Source organism: Chiloscyllium plagiosum, chromosome 15 (genome assembly GCF_004010195.1).
Source record: "Chiloscyllium plagiosum isolate BGI_BamShark_2017 chromosome 15, ASM401019v2, whole genome shotgun sequence".
Lineage (NCBI taxonomy): Eukaryota > Metazoa > Chordata > Chondrichthyes > Orectolobiformes > Hemiscylliidae > Chiloscyllium > Chiloscyllium plagiosum.
In genome coordinates this window covers 33,354,913-33,372,583 of record NC_057724.1, presented here as the reverse complement: position 1 = coordinate 33,372,583, position 17,671 = coordinate 33,354,913, and the positions used below count along the sequence as shown (strand labels likewise).

The window sequence follows — 17,671 nt, the reverse complement described above, 5'->3', positions numbered from 1 at the left end:
CGTTTGTAACCCCAAGTGGGTTATATCAGTTTAAAGTGATGCCCTCTGGAAAGAAGAATGCACCTGCCACTTTCCAAAGACTCATGAACAGAGTTGTGGCTGGGTTAATAAACTGTGCAGTCTATTTGGACAATGTAGTGATCTTTAGTAAGTTCTGGAAATATCACATGGTACAGTTGGCAGAGCTCTTTGAATGAACACGAGAAGCAAAACTAGTGATAAATGTAAATAAAACTGAATTCACAAAAGCAGAGGTGACGTTCTTGGGACACAACGTTGGTCATGGAAGGTTGACGCCATGGAATGCAAAGACGAAGGCCATCAAGGAAGTTTCATGACCAACCTCGAAGAAAGAGGTGCTTTGATTCTTGGGACTCTGCAGATTCTATCAAAACTTTGTTCCAAACGTCAACAGTATAATAGCACCATTAACCGATTTGATGAAGAAGAACTCAAAGTTTCGGTGGACATAACAATTCCAGGAGGCATTTGACCATTTGAAATCAATATTAACCATCAAACTGGTTTTAGCTATGCCAAACTTTTCCAAACCTTTTAAAGTCGCCATTGATGCTAATGACATAGGATTTGGAGCTGTACTCCTACAAGAAGATGAGGATGGGATTGAACTGCCAGTTGGTTACTTTTCAAAGAAGATCAGCATCCACCAGAGGAAATACTCCATGATCGAAAAATTGCTATTGAGATTGGTACTGGCCTTACAACATTTTAATGTGTATGTCATGAGCAATGTGTCAGAAATGGTTGTGTACGTGGCTCACAATCCACTTATATTCTTAGAACCCTTTAAAGACAAGAATATGAGATGATTTCATTGGAGTCTTATGTTACAGACTTTCAATTTAAAAATTGTACATGTTGCAGGTCGTAAGAATGTAATTGCAGATATGTTATTGTAGATTAACTGGTAAAGTTGAGATGACATTTGAATTTATTTAATGTTTTATATATATCTATTTATATATGTTAAGATGAATTTAGATTAAAATTATCTGTATGTAAGGGTAATGTGTTTAAAGAATAGAAAAAAAAGAAGCCATCTTTTCATTAAGATGGTTCATTTTTTCTTAAGGGGGGAGGTGTTATGAAGATGTGGGTGTACTGTACCTTTAAGAAAGTTAAAAGCTAGCAGAACTACCTGACAGCACCAAGTTTTTTGAACAAGATACAATATAACCTTTTCGTCCAGCAGCTAGTGTAGCTGATTGCCTGGAGACTAAAACAAATTTAAATTAGGCCAATCAGTTTAAATTATACCCCCAAAATACCAAACTCCAATCAAGTTTGAATTTTGTATATTGACAATATTAAAACCAATGACAACAATTCGATACTTTGGGGTATAAGACTGGGAAAAATTAAACAGTTGGAGGATCTTAAGAAGACAATCTCCAGAGTAAGATACAAAGAGAAGATTTGACAGCTGTCTGATTTTAAAATTTGAATTTTTGGTAAATTTAATCGGGAGTTTTATCCAACTAGTATTATAGAAGGGAAAGTAAGTGATAGCTTGGAGGAAAGAGTTGTAACTAGTTGTTAGATAATTATTCTCTGTTATACTTCAGGAAATAAAGTTGTTAAATTTTACTTTAAATAGTTCTTGGCCTCTCACATTTTCACAGATTACCACATGGGTTAATTGTTTCTGCGTTGCTGGTTTAAATTAGTAAGGGAGTGGGGTTTACCCCACATTGTAACACATGTGTGATTAAAAATCACCAGATCATCAAGGTACACCACAAAATTGAGTAATTCAAAACAATCTTTTGGTTCGTCTTTGAAATGTGGCTGGCACATTTTTCTTACCAAATGGCATGACTTAAAACTGATACATGGAGCAGTAAAATCGACCTTTTGGGCAAAAGCCCTTCATCAGGAATGCAGGCAGAGAGCCTGAGGCATCAATGTAGACTTCAACAGTTTCCTCATTTCCCCTTCCCCCACCTCACCCCAGTTCCAAACTTCCAGCTCAGCACTGTCCCCATGACTTATCCTACCTGCCTATCTTCTTTTCCACCTATCCACTCCACCCTCCTCCCTGACCTATCACCTTCATCCCCTCCCCCACTCACCTATTGTACTCTATGCTACTTTCTCCCCACCCCCACCCTCGTCTCATTTATCCCTCCACCCTTCAGGCTCTCTGCATGTATTTCTGATGAAGGGCTTTTGCCTGAAACGTCAATTTTACTGCTCCTCGGATGCTGCCTGAACTGCTGTGCTCTTCCAGCACCACTAATCCAGAATCTGGTATCCAGAATCTGGTTTCCAGCATCTGCAGTCATTGTTTTTACCTACTTAAAACTGATACAGACCATTTGGCACCATGGAAACGGAAATTTCCATTGTTCTTTCACAGAAAGGTACCTGTCAGTATCCTCTAAATAAATCCAACTTTGAACTATAAGTTGCTTGTCCCAACTTCTCAACACAGTCTTCAAAAATGTGGAATGTGAAAATCAACTGCACTAACTTTGTGATAGTCCACACAAAACCATGTGGTTTTGTGACCATTACTATGAGTGACCTCCAGTTGCTACAATGCACCTCAATTATATTGTCTTTGGGCATATATTCAATCGCTTTTTGAATATGTGCCAACTTAAGTGGGTTAAGTCTATAAGGATGTTGCTTAATTGGAACACTATTTCCAATACCAACATCATGAGTAATTAGATTAATACTTCACAGCTTATTCCCACATATCTCCCTGTGTGATTGTAATGACTCAGGTGATCTTAAAAATGTGTTGCTGGAAAAGCGCAGCAGGTTAGGCAGCATCAAAGGAACAGGAGAATCGACATTTCGGGCATAAGCCCTTCTTCAGGAAACTCAGGTGACTCAGGTGATTTCAATTTTCCTCTGAAAGTTAACTCAGTAATTTATCCCAATTTTTGAGAACTTCCTCAATTGTCCAATTTAATTTGAGGAATGTCCAATTCAGAATCATCTGAATTTGGTTCTCTACTGTGTGTTGAAACCAGAAACACATTCTCCTTTTGTTTTTCTTCCCTATCAAAATACCATTTCAGCATATTTGCATGACACACTTGCTATCTGGGATTCTCATCAAATAATCCATCTTACTCAATTTCCTTTCAATTTGATAAGGCCAACCAAAACTAGCTTTTCAAAGTTCACCTATCACTGCAAGTAACAGTAACACTTTATCTCTGTTAGCAAAATTGTGAATTTTTCATTTCTGTCTGCCTCCTGTTTCGTCACATGCTGTGCTACTTTCAAATGCTGTCGCGCCAATTCACCCACTCTATTTAATCATTCCCTAAAATTTGACACATAGTCCAAATATCTGGTCTCTGAATTCTGACTCACCAACTTCTCTTTAATCAATTTCAGTGATCCTCTTACCTCATGCCCAAAAACTACTTCAAATGGATTAAGTTTAGTTGATACGTTAGGTGCATCGCAAATTGCAAGAAGTACAAATGGAATTCTTTTATCTCAATCCTCTGGATAGTTTTCACTATAAGCCCTCATCATGACGTTTAAAGTTTGATGTCACCATTCTAATGCTTCCAATGATTCTGGATGATACTTAATGGATTTGAATTGTTTTATTCCTAACCTATCCATAACTTCCTTGTATAGCTTTGATGTAAAATTTGATCTTGATTTTATCTCTGGGTGTAGTTCATATCTAGTTAAAAAAAAATCAGTAACTCCTCTACAATGCTTTTAACCATGACACTGTAATTAATTTGCCTTTAGAAATATCCATTATGGTCAACAAATACTGATTCCCACTTTTTGTTTCAGCTCTGGGGCCTACACCATAAATCAAGACACTTGTAAAGGGTTCCTCAAAAGTGGCAATGGGTATTAAAAATGCTGGTTTTATAATTGCCTGATGTTTTCTAATTAGCTGACACATATGAAATGTGAGGCAAAATTCAATAACATGCTCATGCAGTCCAGTCCAGGCCGATAAAAAATATTTTTGTATTATTGCTTGAGTTTTACTTATTCTCAATTGAGTACTTCCTACTGTTAATTCATATGCTACCTCCAACACATCCTTTTCAGAACCCACCGGTAATACAACTTGATGAACTTCTGCTCATTTCTTATCTGCCTGAATATATGATGGTCTCCATTTTCTCATCAAGACATTATTTTTAAGATAGTAACATTCTGGGATAAACTCATTCTTCTTTTTGATATAACTGTTTTAGTTTTTCAATTTGCCAATGTAATTCACCTAATTTATCTGAACTAAATATATACACTTTGTCCTCCATCTGCTCTTTTATTTTTTTCTCAACTATTTGATCAAACATAATCTCTAATAATTGAACTTCAATTTCCTTAACTTTATTCTTTGATTTCTCCATCTGTTTCCACCTGTGGCTTTGTAACCCTGTTTCCACAAAGTCTGGGTCAATCCCGGGATATGCTTCCTGTAACACCTCAGTTGCCTGATTTTCCATTGGTTTTTGCATCACTCTCACCTGTAATCCAGGTACATCATTACCAAGGATAAACTGTACGGCTAGAACTGAGAATTTCTCTTTTACTCTGACCACCATCTCACGACTTTATATAGTGGAACACTGTTCTTCTGACCATGATTTCTACATATTACCACTTTTTCTGGCAATACTCCTTCTGAATTAAGTATCTCCTCATCTTTCACTGTCAAAGATTGAGTTGTTCCTGCAAGTAAATTCTTTAAAGAGATCTGGTATTTTCTTTTCAACCAACTCCTGATCTGTTGTATACTCTTTTGCAGCTTTTTAGCTTTGACTGGTTTTTCGCTTTACGACTTCAGCAATACTCACAGGTTTATCCTGCTTTCCCACATCCATCTTCCTAGTACTTTTTCTAAACCACCAACACTGTAATTTTGTGTGGTCTTCCTTATTAAAGTGAACACACCTGAGCTTTTTTGCTTCTCTTTCCCCCTCATGAATTTCCTTTTCACCCTGTGGTAATCTATCTTTACTATCTTCAGTGAGATCTCTTCTTCCCTTACCACTTGAAGATTTCTCTTTTCCCCAATTTCTATCCTTCACATATTGAAATTGATGCTAGAAACTAAACTTTGATTTATGAACCAACTCATAATCGTCTGCCATTTCTGTTGCTAATATTGCAGTCTTAACTCTTTGTTCTTCCACATGAGGTCTCACTACTTCAGGAAATGAATTTCTGAACTCCTCCAAAATAATCATCTCTCTAACAGCAGACATTGTTTATCTATTTTTAACACCCTCATCCATCTATCAATGTTACTTTGTTAGATCATTGCAATCTCTATGTACTTTTCACTAGGTTCTCTCCTTAGATTCCTAAAATGTTGTTTGAAGATTTCTGGTACTAGCTTATATATACTTAAGATGGAATTTTTCACCTTATTATACTCCCCAGATACCTCCTCTGATCGTGATGCAAATACCTCATTAGCTCTATCTACCAATGTTGTTTGGATCAACAATGCCCACATAGTCGCCAGCCATTTCATTAGTTTGGTAACTTTCTCAAATGAAATGCAAAAGGTCGATACATCCTTTTCGTCAAACTTTGGTAATATTTAGATATATTTTAAAAAGATCCGCATTAGACCTTTGGCTATTGTAGGATTACTCTCTATCACTATCCTCATCAATACTCCTACTTTTCATCTCTACCTCTGCCACTTTAAGTCAACTTTGAGTTTTCAGTTCTAACGTCCGAAACTCAAAAGCTCTCTCTTTCGCTCTTTCTTCTGCTAGGGCCATTCTTTCCTTGTCTTTTTCTTCTGTTAGTGCTGTTCTCTCTTTCTGCTTTTCCTTTGCTTTCAATCATATTTCAAACTGTTTCATTTTCTTTTCATGTTCAAGCTGCTTCATTTTCAACTGAATTTTAGCCATTTCCAAAGATTCTGGCATTCCTGGTAATTGTAAATGCTGTATGATTGCCACAATTATCTCCTCTTTCCACACAGACACAGGCAACCCCAACCCCAGCTTGTTTGGCAATTCTGAAATCTTTTGCTGGAAAAGCGCAGCAGGTCAAGCAGCATCCAAGGAACAGGAGAATCGACGTTTCGGGCATAAGTCCTTCTTCCTGAAGAAGGGCTTATGCCCGAAACGTCGATTCCCCTGTTCCTTGGATGCTGCCTGACATGCTGCGCTTTTCCAGCAACACATTTTCAGCTCTGATCTCCAGCATCTGCAGTCCTCACTTTCTCCTCCAATTCTGAAATCTTTGCCTTACTTACTTTCTGTAAAACTCCTGAAATGTTTAGTGACTGAAAGAGCCATCATTACACAAGGCACACCATAATTAAACCAATTAAATGCAACACTTGAAATAAAATACACCAACACGTATCACTCACTGCCTTTGAGTCCAATAATCCTAAAACCAGCCTGGAATTAGAGATTTCAATTCTGACAAGAGACCCCTATTTGTTATGGACGACTAAATTTTCTCAAAATATATTAAGAAGATAGCCTGGATTCTAACTTGTTCTTATTTTAAAGATAAGTGCCAGGCATTGTGTTTTAGGTGACTTTGTCTCCACAGTATTCTGTGGTAGAGAATTCTGCAGGGTCACCACCCTCTGAATAAATTTCTTTTCATCTCAGTCCAAAAGGCCTTCTGTGTATCCTGAGACTGTGACTTCTATTCTGAGTCTTGGGTCTTGGGCGGCACGGTGGCACAGTGGATAGCACTGCTGCCTCACAGCGCCAGAGACCCGGGTTCAATTCCCGCCTCAGGCGACTGACTGTCTGGAGTTTGCACATTCTCCCCGTGTCTGTGTGGGTTTCCTCCGGGTGCTCCGGTTTCCTCCCACAGTCCAAAAATGTGCAGGTCAGGTGAATTGACCATACTAAATTGCCCATAGTGTTAGGTGCAGGGGTAAATGTAGGGGAATGGGTCTGGGTGGGTTGCGCTTCGGCGGGTCGGTGTGGACTTGTTGGGCCGAAGGGCCTGTTTCCACACTGTAAAGTAATCTAATCTAATCTAAGAATACATCATCCTCCATTCAGTGTGATCAGTCCTGTCAGAATTTTAGGTTTCAATGAGATCCCCTCACATTATTCTAAACTCCAATGTGAATACAAGCCCAGTCAACACAACCTCTCCTCATACAGCAAACCTACCATCTCAGAAATCAAGCTGTACTCTCTTGATGGCAAGTTAGGGGACCAAAATTGTATGCAGTACTCTAGGTTAGGTCTCACCAAGGTTGTTTACAGCTGAGTTACTACATCTTTTACCTATACTCAAATCCTCTTGCAATGAAGGCCAATATACTATTAGCCTTCCTAACTACTTGTTACACCTGGATCCTTCTTTTAATGCCCAGTGAATAAGAGACACCAAGGTCCCTCTACACATCAACATTTCACAATCTATCATAATTTAAATAACACTTTGCCATTCTGAACTGCCTCCAATGCAACAATATCTTTCCTTAAATATGGAAACTAAAACTGTACATGGCTTTCAGATGTCTTAGCTTCACTCTTCTATCAGGCACTTTGCAGCTGACTTCTTTATGGGAGGAAGCTATTCTCCCTAACTCATAAAGACCTCAGAAACTCTCAGGAAAGGGCCTGACCCCAGCATTTCCAGGACAGTGTTACTGCGCTAATGCCTCTGGATAACAGTTCATTTGGATGCATTTGCTTTCCCCTAACTTTATTTTTGTCTATTCTTCCCTGGCCATTGACCACATATTTTATCCTGCTCTGTAAAGTGAGAGATTGTAATGTAAAAAGAATTATAGAAATGTAAGTGCTACTGTTGTTACAATACATTGAACTTTAACAAATTAAGTAGGATCATTTTGACATTGAACTATTTAAAATTTCAAAAATGCAGTCATCACCCTTTAATTCAGTCACAATTCAAATTATGTGCTTCCATTCTTGAGATACTCTGACACAGTAATGAGATATAGATGTGTATCAGGATCCGATAGTGACATCAGGAGTCCTGAGTAAAAGTTTGATAAGAGAGAAAAAACGCTCAATATAATATAGAGCATGAGATGCACTCACTTAGAAATGTAAAATGTACTACAGTGTAAATAAAGGACCTTTTAAGAAATCTACTGTAGTCAGACCTGTATTACTCAGTTAGAGGGAAACCTTCATGATCCAGAACAAGTCACAAATGAACTAGAGATCCAAGTAGTATTCAAAGTGGAACCAAACCACATAATAACTTAAACTTTACCTTATTATTTATGGCCATTTAATTTGAATAACTGGCTGAATTAAATGCTTAGCATATGAAAAAAACCAAAGGAGAAGACTGAATGTTACTCTGCTTTGCCACCTACTGGACATACAATGTCATGCATTGTTAGACAATGAACTGTTTCATATTTCCAGAAACTAAGTATTTGATTATAAAATAAGCTAGGTGCCGAATTAATTCATTTTAAATCATTGTACTTTAAATGCTGGGTCCACTGTTGTTTGTCATCTATATAAATGATTTAAATGATAATTTTAGAAGCATGGTTAATAACTTTGCGAATGACAACAAAATTGGAGGTAGAGTGGACATTCAGGAAGGCTATCAAAGACTACAAAGGGATCTTGATCAATTGGGCCAATGGGCTGAGGAGTGGCAGATGGAGTTTAATTTGGATAAATGCAAGGTGTTGCATTTTGGTAAAATAAACAAGGGCAGAACTTACACAATTAATAGTAGGGCCCTGGGCAATGTTTTAGAACAGAGAGACCAAAGCATTCAGATTAATAGTTTTTTGAAATTTGCGACAGGGTGGTTAAGAAGGCATTTGGCGTGCTTGCTTTCATTGCTCAAACCATTGTCAGCGTGGACGAGTTGGACTGAAGGGTCTGTTTCCATGCTATATGATTCCATGTGTAAATTTACACATTGGGTATAGTGAAATGGATCAGTAATTGAAAGATGAAATAAAAGTTTTCACCATTTTCTTTGGTATGATATAATCACAGCCTGTTTGTTTCCTTTGTTACACTCATTTTCTCTTCCATTTCTATTATTTTCCTTTATGCAGCTTATCTTTTCGTTGCCTTCAGTTTTCAGTAGTCTGGAATAGATCTCATCAGGACCTGGAAACTTATCTACCTTCTTAATGTTTAAGACACTCATCTCTTCTTTTTTAATAGTAACTTTGTATAGACACTCCCTTCCTTGAGATCATTCTCCATCAATTTCTTCTCTTTGGTGATTACCAACATAAAGTATTCATTTAGGACCTTACCTACCTCTTCTGGCTTCACACACAGATTCCTTTCTTTGTCCTTGCGTGGACCAACCCTTTTCTTGGCTACCCTCTTTATTTTTATGTCTGTATTAAAAAAAGCCTTGTGGTTCTCTTTAGTCCTGTTTGGTAATGACTTTTCATGACCCCTATTAGCCCTTCTAATTCCTTGTTTAAGTTCTTTCCTACTTTCCTCATATATTTCAACGCCTTCATCATGATGTATATCTCAGGTCCAGAACTTTTTAAGCCAAAATCTGGTTTACCCTGTACAACTCAAAATATATCATTGGATATCTCTCAGTTAAAAAAAAACTTCTATTTTTATTTCCAGATTTTTCTTCTTGGGGAACACAGATGCAAACAAAATTCATGAACTGTAACAACTTCCATTTAAACAAAAACACATTAAATTGCTACAACTGCAGGAAATCATCTTTGAGTCTGTAAATAGCACAGCTCAGAATGGCTGATATGACAGTTTTCTCTACTCGAAATGTATTTCCAGCCTTCAGCTTCAAAAAATCTATTAGCTGACCCAAGTGCTGATATGTATCCAATGCTTTGATTTGGGACAGGATAGTTAGTTATTGGCTTCTGAAGGGGGTACTTCCATCATCAGAAGGCTCAAAGGGAAATGCAAGGTGAAAAAAGGAAGATTTTCTTCTTCATGTGCAAACCATCAAAATCAGGCTCACCGTTTTGTAAGAAAGTTGCTCTCACTATGAAAAAAAAAGTGCTCATCATCTTTGGGGTCCAGGTGCCAACCCAGTTACGCTCCACATCTTCATTGGCAGTGATTTGTGTCGTGAATCAAAGCTGCAATTTCTTTGGTTTCGTCTTTACGTATCAGTCTTTTTTTCAGTGCTGGGTATACTGGAGTTGCGTATAGTAACCCCACAGCATTACGATCCTACCCTCAGTCCTGCTTCCTTTATAATGATGGAACATTAAAAAACTTCCAAAAGCACCAACAGCATCTGACATAACAATATCCTCCCTTTTCTGACAAATGTAAGTATTCAACAGTGTATTTTAGAGTCATATTCTTAGTTCTACAAGGCTTTGTAAATTTCTAAGTGTTGATTTTAAAATGAAAATCCACACAAAATCCTCAAGTAAAGCATTTTCTTAATAATTAAAATTACAGTTGACTGTTCTCCTTTACTTTTGTAAAATCCACAACATTGGAGTTAGCATAACATAAAATTTCTCATAACTAACCATATACAAGTGAAAGATTTCAAATCTTGTATGATAATTTAACGTATTTTGAGTTTGAAAAGGAGCTGCACACAATATTAAACAGTTGGTAGTTAATTTGCCTTTGTTATATCCAGAAAATACTGCAGAATATCATCTATTGTGAAATTCATGGTTATTCCAGAGCCGGGATAACACCGAGCAATCATTTCTTCAAACTCCTTGTACTGGCGGACAAACTCTCCTTGCATTGTATACCACACGACCTATGAAATTAAGGCACACACTTAGGAATTCTCTTTTCTACAGTCACTGATACAATTGTATAATACTCCAGTTTCATCAAATAAAGAGAGATCCTTCATAAACAAATATTCACTGTTCAAAAATGCAATTTATTCCATTATTTAAAAAAGTATAAAGGGATAGATAAAAGTTGAACACAAGTTTCCTCTCAGTTCTGCTATTTTTGGTGCACTTATATTTGGCAAAATTAATGCAGAAATCTTATTGCAAATTACACTGGGTGCAAATCAAGGTTCCCTAATCTTTTGCAGTGGTTTAAAGAGCACATTTAATAGAAGTAGATTTTTCCCACAAATCTGGCCATGTCTCCAGATCACATTACTCACTGTTGAGAAATTTTACAAATTTGCAGGCTGTTGAACAAGTTGAAAAATTAAGTTGGCTCATTTGGGCACAATGAAGTTACTAGCCTATAAAATCTTTTAGAAAAATATATTTAAGAAAAAAGGATAACACTCTGAATACCTTTGTAAAGTCACTTCCATTTACATTCATTTTGATTAATCATATTTGGTTAACTAGATACTGATTTATATGAAAATATTGTGTTAAAACCATGTTTAGCTATATTAAACAAACTATATGAAGTTATCATGCTTAAATGTATCAAGGCATACTTTTGAAAGCAATTTTAAATAAACTTTAAAAATGCAACCCAGTGGCATAATTGATGGAAGATATGATGCACAGTGATGTGCAAATATTTCATTGGTGACTTGAGGGGGAAAAAGTCCTCAAAAATTTGAATTCATGCAGCTGATTACAGTACACTGAAAGAACAATCATCACTCCATGTTTTTACATGTCATGTACCATGTCTTTACTGCTTTCAGACTTTTTAAACACTTCTGTTTAACAAGTCAACAATTCTGATCTATTTCAAAATTCAACATCAGTCTTCATAACCTTTAAACATTTATAGATTGCTGGTCCTGTACTTTATGGTTGCAATGCATTACAGAATTTTCCTTGACATAACTGGCGGCAGATCTTAATATATCTGAAGCTTTTTCTGACCTGAATTGTAAATGCTGCACTGCTTCAAGGCCCCAAATCACTGCAATGATCTTTCAAAATATCAAATATCTTCTTTGAGTCATAATTGTATGCACATTTCATGATGCCATCACACTTTGTTTATAGATATTCAACATCTGAGATAAAAGCCAATGTTCAGAGAACACAAATGTGTGTAAAGAAAATATTAAGCAGGCAGAACAGATAATCTTTCATTTAACTGATTAGTTCAGCAGAACATGGGTATGAAGAATACTAAAAGACCAATAGTAATAGGAGACTCAACAGTTAGGAGGCCAGGCATTTTTATGGCCACAAATGAGGATCCAGAGTAGGAGTAGAAGGAGGAGTGTCGAGTAGGGTAGAATAGCTTTACTTGTCATTTCTACCATATACAGCTGGTACAATAAAAACGAGACAGCGTTCCTCCAGGACCAAGGTGCTATATGAACATACAGACTACACGAGTAGAGTCATACACAGGGCAGCATAAAATACATGGAAAAGTGCAAAACATGCATGACAGCATAGTAATTGCTGACAAGACAAGACAGTAGGCACAGTGGTGGACAAATTACAATGTAACAATGAATGATCATTAATAAAACATGGTTTTAGCAGCAATTCAAAAAAAGTTGTCTAAAATTTATAAATGGAAGAGAGTGTGATCAAACTCTGTTAAGGGGTCTGATGGCTTGGGAGAAGAAACTATTGCACAGTCTGACCATGAGAGACCAAATGCTCCAGTATCTTTTGCCAGATGGCAGGAGAGAGAAGAGTTTGAGTGAGGGATGTGTGGGGTCGTACTCAATACTGTTAGCCTTGCAGATGCAGCGTGTGGTGTAAATATCTGTAATGGAGGGAGGAGAGATCCCAATGTTTTTCTCAGCTGGCCTCACTATCCGTTGTAAGGTCTTACGATCTGAGATGGTGCAATTCACAAACTAGGCATGATGCAGCTGCTCAGGGTACTCTGTGGAATGTGGTGAGGAGGGGGGTGGAGGGTGAGGGATGGCTTTCTTCAACCTATGCAGAAAGTAGAAATGCTGCTGGGCTTTCTTGGCCATGGAGTTAGTGTTGAGGGACCAGGTGAAATTCTCCGTCAGGTGGATGCCAAGAAATCTAGTGCTCTTCATGATCTCCAAGCGGGTAAAACAATGACTGCAGATGCTGGAAACCAGATTCTGGATTAGTGGTGCTGGAAAAGCACAGCAGTTCAGGCAGCATCCGAGGAGCAGTAAAATCGACATTTCGGGCAAAAGCCCTTCATCAGAAATACAGGCAGAGAGCCTGAAGGGTGGAGGGATAAGTGAGAGGAGGGTGGGGGTGGGGAGAATAGCATAGAGTACAATAGGTGAGTGGGGGAGGGGATGAAGGTGATAGATCAGGGAGGAGGGTGGAGTGGATAAGTGGAAAAGAAGATAGGCAGGTAAGACAAGTCATGGGGACAGTGCTGGGAGACGTCATTGTCCAGCAGAGAGTGATCACTCTGTACCCTCCTGAAATAAACAACCATCTCTTTTGTTTTGTCCACATTCAGAGACAGATTGTTGGCTCTGCACCAGTCTATTAGCTGCTGCATCTCCTCTCTATCTGCTTACTCATCATTCCTGCTGATGAGACCCATACAGTCATGTCATCAGTGAACTTGATGATGTGATTTGACCTGTGCATCACTGCACAGTCGTGTGTCAGCAGGGAGAACAGCAGTGGACTGAGCACACAGCTCTGGGGAGCCCCCGTGCTCAGTGCGATAGTTTTGGAGAAGCTGTTCCCAATCCGGTCAGACTGAGATCTCCCAGTCAGAAATTCCAGGATCAAGTTGCAAAGGGAGGTATTTAGGGCCAGCAGACTTAACTTTCCAATCGGGTGCTGAGGAACAATGGTGTTAAATGCAGAACTGAAATCTATGAACAAAAAGTCTGACGTAGGTGTCCTTCTTGTCCAGGCGGTGAGGGCCAGATGGAGGGTGGTGGAAATGGCATCATGTGTTGAGCGGTTGGGACGAAACGCGAACTGCAGGGTGTCCACTGAGGGGCACAGCAGAGTCTTAATATGCCTCATCATGAGCCTCTCAAAACACTTCACGATGATGGGTGTTAACGCAACGGATCAGTAGTCATTGAGGCAGGACACTCACTGAAGACTTCTTTGGAACTGGGATGATGGTAGTGGCCTTGAAACATGGTGGAACTATGGCACAACTCAGGGAGATGTTAAAGATGTCTGTGAGGACATCTGCCAGCACATCAGAGCATCCTTTAAGCACTCTGCAAGGGATGTTATCTGGTCCGACAGCCTTATATGGGTTGACTCAGTATGCAGTTTTCCTCACGTCAGCCGTGGTAAGACACAACACCTGGTCATTGGGAGGGGGTGGAATGGTCTTCCTCACTGCCACATCATTTCGTGCCTCAAACCGTGCAGAGAAGTTGTTCAACTCATCAGGGAGGGAGGCCTCACCAGCACAAGCAATTGATGCTGTTTTGTGGTTGGTGATGGCCTGAATACACTTCCACATGCTCTGCATATCGCTGCTGTCCTGAAAAAGGCTGCGTATTCTCTGTGCATGTGTAGCTTGTTGCCTTAGTGCCAGAACTGAATGTTTCCAGAACACACTGTGAGGGGCAAGTGAACAGCCATTTGCGGTTATCACGAATTACCACTGACACAGGTAGAAGGAAGGATGCGATCCTGAAGGAGCTAGATAGAAAATTCGCGAACAGGAACTCAAAAGTAGTAACCCAGAATACAACCAGTTCAACACAGAAGTGAGCAAAAGAATAGGAAGACAGAACAGATGAATGTGTGACTGGATAGATGGTGCAGATGGGGTGGGATTATAATCTTGCGACTTTGTAATTAATTCTCAGGCAGATGGGACCTAGACAGACCAGACTGATTGCAACTAAACAGCCAGGACCAATTTCATTGTGGGGAGCTTTGCTGGAGACAGTTAGAACGGTTTACGCCTAAATAACTGGCATTAGGAACCAGAAAGTAAAACTAAAGAGGGATACCAAGGTGAAAAGAATATTATAAGAAGGATTTGGTGAAATGTTAAGTGGGTTCAAAGTAAAAGACAAAGTAGTATAATCTAAATTATGGTTACAATATATGCATGTACTGAATGTAATATAAGACTGGGGAGTTGCAGACACAGATTGCCATATTGAAATATGTTTTGATGATAACAGAGACCTGGCTCAAAGATAGTCAGGTGTATTTTTTTAACGCAAGGAGCTGAATCTTACCAGATATTGGCTACATTTCACTTTTGGCAAATTTCATGGAGGATTTCTCCCTGTGAGCCTTGCAAGTTTTCTCGCACTATCTTCTTGAACAGGTCTTATTAATTATGTTCTGTGCTCCGATAGCACCACACTGATTCTTACCATAATTTAGATTGTACTACTTTGTCTTTTACTTTGAACCCACTTAACAGCCCATTGCCATAGACAGAAGTACTGGCCACTGCCAAACATATCCTGGGAATCCTGATGCAATGCAACCTTTAAAGCTCAGCTGTCGACCTGGTCAGTTGTTGACAGACTGTAACTGCCCATCATGGCTTGTTTTATTTGCTTGGACATCCTGTACAGAAAGGAAATGACACCCTGCTTTGTTAAAAGGAGCCTGGAAGTCTTACTGGATGGAAGGTGTGTGTGATCTCTGAGATACTGGTGACTGATGAAGGTCCAAAGAAACAAGTATTGTACCCGAGTCACTAGGTTTTCAGTCTGACTTTAGTGTTGTGAATTGTCAATGTCAGTACTCCTGAGACCCAGGATGTTCTGGGAATTGGAAGAAAGAAAAATCTGGAATTAATTGTCTAATGATGACCATGAAACCACTGTGAATTGTTGCATAAACGTGTCTGGTTCACTAATGTTCTTTAAGGCATGAAATCTGGGATTTTTACTTGCTCTGGCCTACATAGGACTCCTGACCCACAGCAATATGGTTAATTCTCAACTGTCCCTTGGGATGTAAGCCATTGAGTTGCATAATTTGCTAGAAAGAATAGACCACCTGGCATTGATCAAGGCACAGGAAATCATGTCATAAGCTCCCTTGTTCTACCTGTAAAGTCCTCCTTACTGCCATCTATGGGCTAGTGCCAAAATTGGGAGAGCTTCTCACAGATTCAAGAACAGCCTGATATGGTCATATGCATGGAATCATATATAACATCTCAGACAATACTACCAATGGGAATCACACATAAAATCTCAGACAGCACTACCACCATCCCTGGGTATGTTCAGACAGACCTAGTTAAAAATCACACAACACCAAGTTAGGTGGTGGCATTGTGGTATGCAAAGCTGCCCCAGGGGTTATCAACACTATAGAACATAGAACATTACAGCGCAGTACAGGCCTATTGGCCCTCGATGTTGTGCCGACCTGGGAAACCAATCTAAAACCCATCTAATCAACACTATTCCATTATCATCCATATATTTATCCAATGACCATTTAAATACCCTTAAAGTTGGTGAGTCTACTACTGTTGCAGGCAGAGCATTCCACACCCTTACTACTCTGTGAGTGAAGAAATTACCTCTGACATGTGTCCTATATCTATCACCCCTCAATTTAAAGCCATGTCCCCTTGTGCTAGCCATCACCATCTAAACAAAAAAGCTCTCACTGTCCACCTTACCTAATCCTCTGATCGTCTTGTATGTCTTTATTAAGTCACCTCTTAACCTTCTTCTCTCTAGCGAAAACAGCCTCAAGTCCCTCAGCCTTTCCATATAAGACCTTCTCTCCATACCAGGCAAATCCTGGTAAATCTCCTCTGCATCCTTTCCAATGTTGCCACGTCCTTCCTATAACGTGGCGACCAGAACTGTATGCAATACTCCAAATGTGGCTGCACCAGAGTTTTGTACAGCTGCAACATGACCTCACGGCTCTGAAACTCGATCCCTCTACCAATAAAAGCTAACACGTTGTATGCCTTCTTAACAACCCTGTCAACCTAGGTGGCAACTTGAAGGGATGTACGCACATGGACACAGAAATCTCCCTGCTCAAGTCCACGACCAAGAACTCCAGACAGACAGACAGACAGACACACACACACAGACAAAGAGCCACATGCACACATATATTTTGTGGGGTGAATTTGTACTTGCAGAGTTACATTGTACTTTGCTCAAAAGCTGCATGCATTCATGTAGAACTCTGAGCTCAAAAACTGCATGAATTTATGTAAAACTCTGTTATCTCACTTTTTAGATTAGAATCAATCTAAACATCATGGCATAGATAGAGAACACAGGGGGCCAACACCTTCAACATATTGTCTAGCTATCACCATTGTTAACAGCTAACCCGAGAATGCAACTTTTAAAAAAAAAGGTTTTGTGATTTACACATGAAAGAAGTGAAGCTATCACTGTATTCTAACAGATGAAAGGCTTAACAGACAATCAATTTTTCAATGTATAATTTCAGTTACATCACACTGTAAATTTTTGCTATAAATTCTGTGTTATGATCAAGCCCTCCACTATCACCTGATGAAGGAGCGTCGCTTAATTGTGCTTCCAATTAAACCTGTTGGACTATAACCTGGTGTTGTGTGATTTTTAAGAATCTTACCAATAGCCCAAAACTCTGCATTCCTGTTGTTCCTTCCAAAGTGAATCACCTCACACTTTTCCACATTAAGCTCCATTTACCACCTTTCAGCCCAGCTCTGCAGCTTACCTATGTCCCTCTGTAACCTGCAATATCCTTCTGCACTATCCACAACTCTACTGACCTTAGATTCATCCGCAAATTTACTAACCCATCCTTCTATGCCCTCATTCATGTCATTTAAAAAATGTCAAACAGCAGTAGACCCAAAACAGATCCTTGCGGTACACCACTAGTAATTGAACTCTAGGATGAACA

At 39.0% G+C, this 17,671-nt stretch overlaps 1 protein-coding gene across 5 annotated transcripts in view; it reads right to left on the bottom strand.

The window, feature by feature from the left end:
- Positions 1-8,664: 8,664 nt before the first annotated feature.
- The window catches only part of LOC122557209 (exocyst complex component 1-like), a 106,488-nt gene continuing 97,481 nt past the window's right edge, over positions 8,665-17,671 (bottom strand). For 2 of the 5 annotated variants that reach the window (XM_043704650.1, XM_043704648.1), the window contains exon 18: positions 8,665-10,701. In XM_043704650.1, coding sequence (XP_043560585.1) covers positions 10,549-10,701 — 153 coding nt within the window. In that variant the 3' untranslated portion in view covers positions 8,665-10,548. The remainder of the gene's footprint in view (positions 10,702-17,671) is intronic. The other 3 variants (XM_043704651.1, XM_043704652.1, XM_043704654.1) reach the window with 2 other exon arrangements.